Source organism: Montipora capricornis, chromosome 14 (genome assembly GCF_036669925.1).
Source record: "Montipora capricornis isolate CH-2021 chromosome 14, ASM3666992v2, whole genome shotgun sequence".
Classification (NCBI taxonomy): Eukaryota; Metazoa; Cnidaria; class Anthozoa; order Scleractinia; family Acroporidae; genus Montipora; species Montipora capricornis.
Window position 1 is genome coordinate 32,777,557 of NC_090896.1, and position 5,000 is coordinate 32,782,556.

Below are 5,000 nucleotides of genomic sequence, written 5' to 3' on the forward strand. Positions count from 1 at the left end.
AGAGGTCATATGGTAATTCTTGAATTAGAGATTTAGAGCTTGTCCAAACTGAAATACGATACTTTCGCTCTGCAAAACACTCGAAAGAAAACCACTTCTGCTTACAGAGAACTACGGTTCCAAAGATATCGAACATGAAAGGGTTTTCTTTCGTGCATGCGCGACAGAACAGCGAGGAGATCTGTGGAGAGGTTTCCTTAAGCTCTCGCTAGAGGGGGAAATTAAGGAAACCCGGTCTTCCAAGCAGGGTAGATCAATACCAAGGCGGACTAGTTTAAGGCAGCCGAGACACTTGCTTAAATTGGAACGAAATATGTATTGTATTTTTTTTTTTTGTTTTCGCATGTAAGGAATATTATTTGTGTTGGTGCAAGCCGTGTATACTGATATTGCCTCGATAGAAAAAAAAATTGTCTCGTTACGGCTGTGGGATGCTCTAAGAGTGTGTTGAGGAAGTTCGGTGGGTCAGGAAAGAAGGGAAATGAAAACCACAACAGCAACGATAAGACGAAAAAAACCGAGCTGTGATGTCAAGGCGAAATGTCAGTCAACAGCTTGCCAGGTGCCGCATTGAGCTAAGCGTTGGGGCTAATTAATATAGTCCCTGGAAATATGTGTTGAACGGAGTATCACTACTTAGCGAATATCTAAGATATAATTCTTTTGTTTCTAGACGGGGAAGAGTACGTTCCAGACTTTATCCAAGAACGTAAGTGCTTTATGTCTAATCTGCCCCAGAATCTAAACAGATGGCAGCAGTTTTATTTTACCAGCTTCGGTTTCTATTATTACTTTTTTTCTGACTGAAAGTAAATCCGTTTTTTCAGTCTTTCACGTATTTGTTCCATGAGAACAATAAACAGATGGCGATATGACGTGGATATGACAACACGCCTTCGGTATACTTCTTCCCAAAACTTGAATTTTATTAGCGTGGGCTAGTAAAGGCCAAAAAACTGGCGCAGAGGGAATGGGTAAGGAATGGCGTGTTGTTGATGTAATAACTCGCTTGCAGTTTTCAATATAATGAGTATCATGTGAAAGGAAACTCGCCATTGCAGAATGCATCTTTAAAGCCTAACAACATGGCGTCACTGTTCAGGCCAACCATTGCACAAAAACACTATAATTTCACAAGAATGTCACTTGGTTTTTCTTTCATTATAGCGTTGCTCTTTGAATATGACGCATTCATCATTTACAGCTCAAAGGACGAGGAATGGGTGAGAGGAACTCTTCTTCCGACTCTCGAGGACAAGCATGGCTTAAAGTGCTGTATACACTACAGAGATTTTATACCTGGAGTGCTTTACCGACAGAATATGGTCAACAGTGTATACGCATCCAAAAAAACAGTTGCTGTGGTGTCCAAGAACTTCTTTAACAGCGGTTTTTGCGAAAGTGAATTTGAGTATGCCCTCCTTCGACTCGCAGAAAGGAGAGATGACAGTTTGATCGTCATTAAGCTTGATGACATTGATACCCGTAAACTACCCTTGGAAGTGAGAAAGCGAAGCTATATCGACTGCCCCAAATCTATTGAAAAGGAAACTTGGGAGACTAAACTAGTTAAGAGTTTAAAGTTTAAAAACCCTTGAGAGGAAACACGCTCAAGTAGGGTGCTCGGTGATACTCACCGTTACGTCATATTTTCTTAACTATGGTGCTCCGCTATTTAGATGTAATCGAAATGAGTTTTTCTAAAATTAAGGAGAAATATCACTAGCTTGTGTTTTCAGAAGTTTGTTTCAAGCACGTACAGGTAATTTGTTGGAGGTCTTTTTTGAAGTTCGTCCTTTCTTGGTTGCCATATTTTTGCCGATTCTTATTCCAAGCAAAGCTGGCGTGTTTCAATGAAATGTATCCAAATGTGAATGATCTCGTTCTCAGAGATAAAGTGGAATAAAGTACATCAATTCAACAATTTTTTTTACCTCGAACTGACAATAGTTTCCTAACAATCTGTCAGATAAGCTAGTACGTCTGTGATTTCTAATTTTAGAGTGATTCCTATTGGCTGGCTTTTCCGTTCGCTTGCTGAGGATTTGCTTGACAATGTTTTCTCTTAAAACTCGTGCGATTCGAGAAAAATTCATTGCCGAGCTGGTGAATTCACAATAAATTTCACCTCGCTTCGGGATTCATGCGATATCGGTTTTTCGCGTGAAATTTACTAGTTAGGCAATGAATTTGTAGAAGGAAGCGAAGAAAATGATTTAATTTAAGCTTTAACCGCAAACACCAAAACGCGGACAATTTGAAAACTTTATATTTTACTAACCATACAGCCAGTAAGAATAAACAACCAGGGAGCTCCGCTTTTAATTTAGGCTTGGCTAAATCTATATATTAAACACCCATCATAGCTTGTATACTGAATCAAAACCACTTTTATCGAGGACTTTTTGTGAGTCTTATGCCCCATTCACACCAAACCTTAAACATGTTTTAAACATGTTTAGTTAAACACGGTTTCAAAGTGTTTTCTTTTTAAATCATGTTTACTGACTTTTGTCGACTACGAATTTAGCACAGGTCAAAGCATGTGTTGAAACAAACCTGAATCTCATGGAAAAGCCAGTCCTATATTTTTCTGTGACTTATTTTTATTTTGTTAAACCCAGTTTAATTAAACATGTCTTGTTGGTGTGAATAGGGTATTAGAGAGGAAGAGAAGTCCATTTTAAGTACATTTCTTTTCAATTGAAGCATGCAAAAAGTACAATCAGTCTCCCAGTCACTACTTTTTGCGCATATCCAGGGGTGAGGAACTGACTGCCTGAAAGTGAAAAAAAACCTGAAACTGATACCCTGGCCCGCGAGGAAGGTAACTCTCAGAACTAAATTACGCACATGATAACACTTAGAAATTTTGCTATCGAAACTTGTCTCACGTTTGTTTTTTTTTTTTGTTTTGTTTTTTGCGCCAATTTTCGCTAGCAACACTGAAAAACGGTTTGTAATTAACTTGTTTTGCTAGGAAGGAGTACCAATAACAAATGCCACGAAAGCGCTTACACTAAGCCTCGATTAATTTTATACATCGATTTTATGAATTTTTTTGGGCGAATTCTCTTAAAGACTATATATCACCTCAAAAAGACCCTTTCGGTTAACAGGTCTTAATGGTTGTTTAACACTGATTCTTTCACTAATATTTACAAGGATAAAAGATTTTTAAAAGTAAAAAACCATACGTTTTCACAATCGGCACTAAGCTATCGTCGTAGTGATTTGACCGTCCGCTAATCGGACATTTATATTAAACGATCAGGTAATTCCCGATGGGAACAGTTTTGCAATATAGCAATGAATTTGTCCTTTTAAAATAAGTTTCCATTGTTGGATCATGAGTCCTTCAAAGGTAATACGCTTGTGAAAATATTGCGCTGTGCAGAGTGTGCGCCAGGTAAAGGAATCCGAAGAATTTTCACAATGGTGACACACCGAGAGAGACTCCCGAGAACGCCTAGCAAATATTTCCAGATCCAACATGGCGGACTTTACCGCCAAATTGCATCAAATTCGGCACATTGCTGAAAGTTTCTCATGGGAAGAGTTTCTGCTTGCAAGCATCAAAGAAAAAGAAAGCTTAGACTCTTTTTAAAAAAGTTGCTAATTATTGACTTTGTTGTTTTCATTCTAAATAGAGCCGATACTGGTAGTTGTGCGCCTAGCGGAGAATGGTTGCTTGTTGGATCGTCTGAAGGAAAATCGTGCAAATCCATACGTCAATGTTGGAAATAAAAAAGCGACTTTTACCGAAACCGATAAAGTCAAGATCGCACGAGACGTGGCCAATGAAATGTTGCACCTTTCAAGCAAAGTGGTAAATGTCTATCAATTATGATGACGTCGAAAGTTCAGTCGACTTTTACTTACAAACGGTCGAACGTGGTTACACTTCGTATATTGTGTCTTATGAACATATAGATTGTTGCCAATCACGTGATGAGATGGCCATGTTGGTACACAAAAACAGCAACTTTTGTATTATAATAGAGTCAAATTCCCAACAAAAATTCGGCCTGCTGTGACCTCAGGTAAACCATCTATTTATACGTATCAAATGTCTTCTATTGACTTTTCTTTGCCCTTGTTGATTCGCAGTGTGTTCATCGGGACCTCGCTGCTCGAAATGTCCTCCTTGACAAGAATAATGTTGCCATGGTATCTGATTTTGGCATGTCACGTGATATTTACGAGAGTGGTGCATACGAGCATATGTCTGGAGTATGAGAATGAAAACTTGAATTAAATTTAAATTTGAGTGCCTCGATTGCTTTCGCATCACCAGCTCGTCGATGTATATTTAATCGTCAAGCCGCATGTCTTTTAACTTCCATAGGGTATGGTGCCAGTCCGCTGGATGGCGTTGGAATCTATAGAGGATTTTACCTACAATGTCAAGACTGACGTGTGAGTTTCATAGCGGTGTCAAAGAAAAATTTTCATCCACTCATTCATATCACTGTTCATATCTGTATCTGCCGTATTAGTTTGTGTAGCCATCGAGTTTTTTGTTGGGGTGGCAAAAGGCGAGGTCTGACAGGGGAATATCCCTGATACCCCAAAATAATAAATTTGTTTCATTCATCGAGTCCTTCGCTCAACAAAATGACCTGCTCCCGACTGAGGGACCGGAGCTTCATAGCCCACTTGGTAGAGCGTTGCACCGCCATCGCAGAGGACATGATTTCGAATGCCGTTGAAGTCAACCTGAACTTTTCAGGTGCCTGTAAGAGACAATTGCTTAACAAATTGTCAAGATAAATGCGAGAATCACTTCTCCATTTCAACAGCCAAAATGTTAAGAAGATTTTACATAATATATGTTAAGCCAGGATTCAGGTGGCTTAACCTCCTTTTTAGATTTTACGTTGAAAACAAAAAAAAAAAAACGAAAGCGGCGTTTTGACTTTGACAAATACTTGTTGACGTGCGGTATAATTTTCGTTTCTGTTAGGTGGGCGTTTGGAGTGGTATTGTGGGAAATTGCA

General features: G+C 39.0%; 2 protein-coding genes across 4 annotated transcripts in view; both read left to right on the forward strand.

The window, feature by feature from the left end:
• Window positions 1-5,000, forward strand: part of LOC138032204 (uncharacterized) — a 114,726-nt gene that overhangs the window by 50,492 nt on the left and 59,234 nt on the right. Inside the window, exons 15-17 of one of the 3 annotated variants that reach the window (XR_011128308.1) lie at window positions 674-709; window positions 1,168-2,827; window positions 3,651-4,133. The exons of 1 other annotated variant lie outside the window; for it this stretch is intronic. Coding sequence is in view for 1 of the 2 variants with exons in the window: in XM_068879821.1 (XP_068735922.1) it covers window positions 674-709; window positions 1,168-1,598 (467 nt within the window). In the remaining variant the exon portion in view is untranslated. Of the gene's footprint in view, window positions 1-673; window positions 710-1,167; window positions 3,576-3,650; window positions 4,134-5,000 lie in introns of those variants that run through there. One more of the 3 variants, XM_068879821.1, reaches the window with a different exon arrangement.
• The window catches only part of LOC138033352 (tyrosine kinase receptor Cad96Ca-like), a 4,830-nt gene continuing 3,323 nt past the window's right edge, over window positions 3,494-5,000 (forward strand). Inside the window, exons 1-5 of the mRNA XM_068881096.1 lie at window positions 3,494-3,542; window positions 3,651-3,829; window positions 4,111-4,233; window positions 4,349-4,419; window positions 4,967-5,000. The exon at window positions 4,967-5,000 is cut by the window's right edge and continues 7 nt beyond it. Of these exons, the coding sequence (XP_068737197.1) occupies window positions 3,494-3,542; window positions 3,651-3,829; window positions 4,111-4,233; window positions 4,349-4,419; window positions 4,967-5,000 (456 nt within the window). The remainder of the gene's footprint in view (window positions 3,543-3,650; window positions 3,830-4,110; window positions 4,234-4,348; window positions 4,420-4,966) is intronic.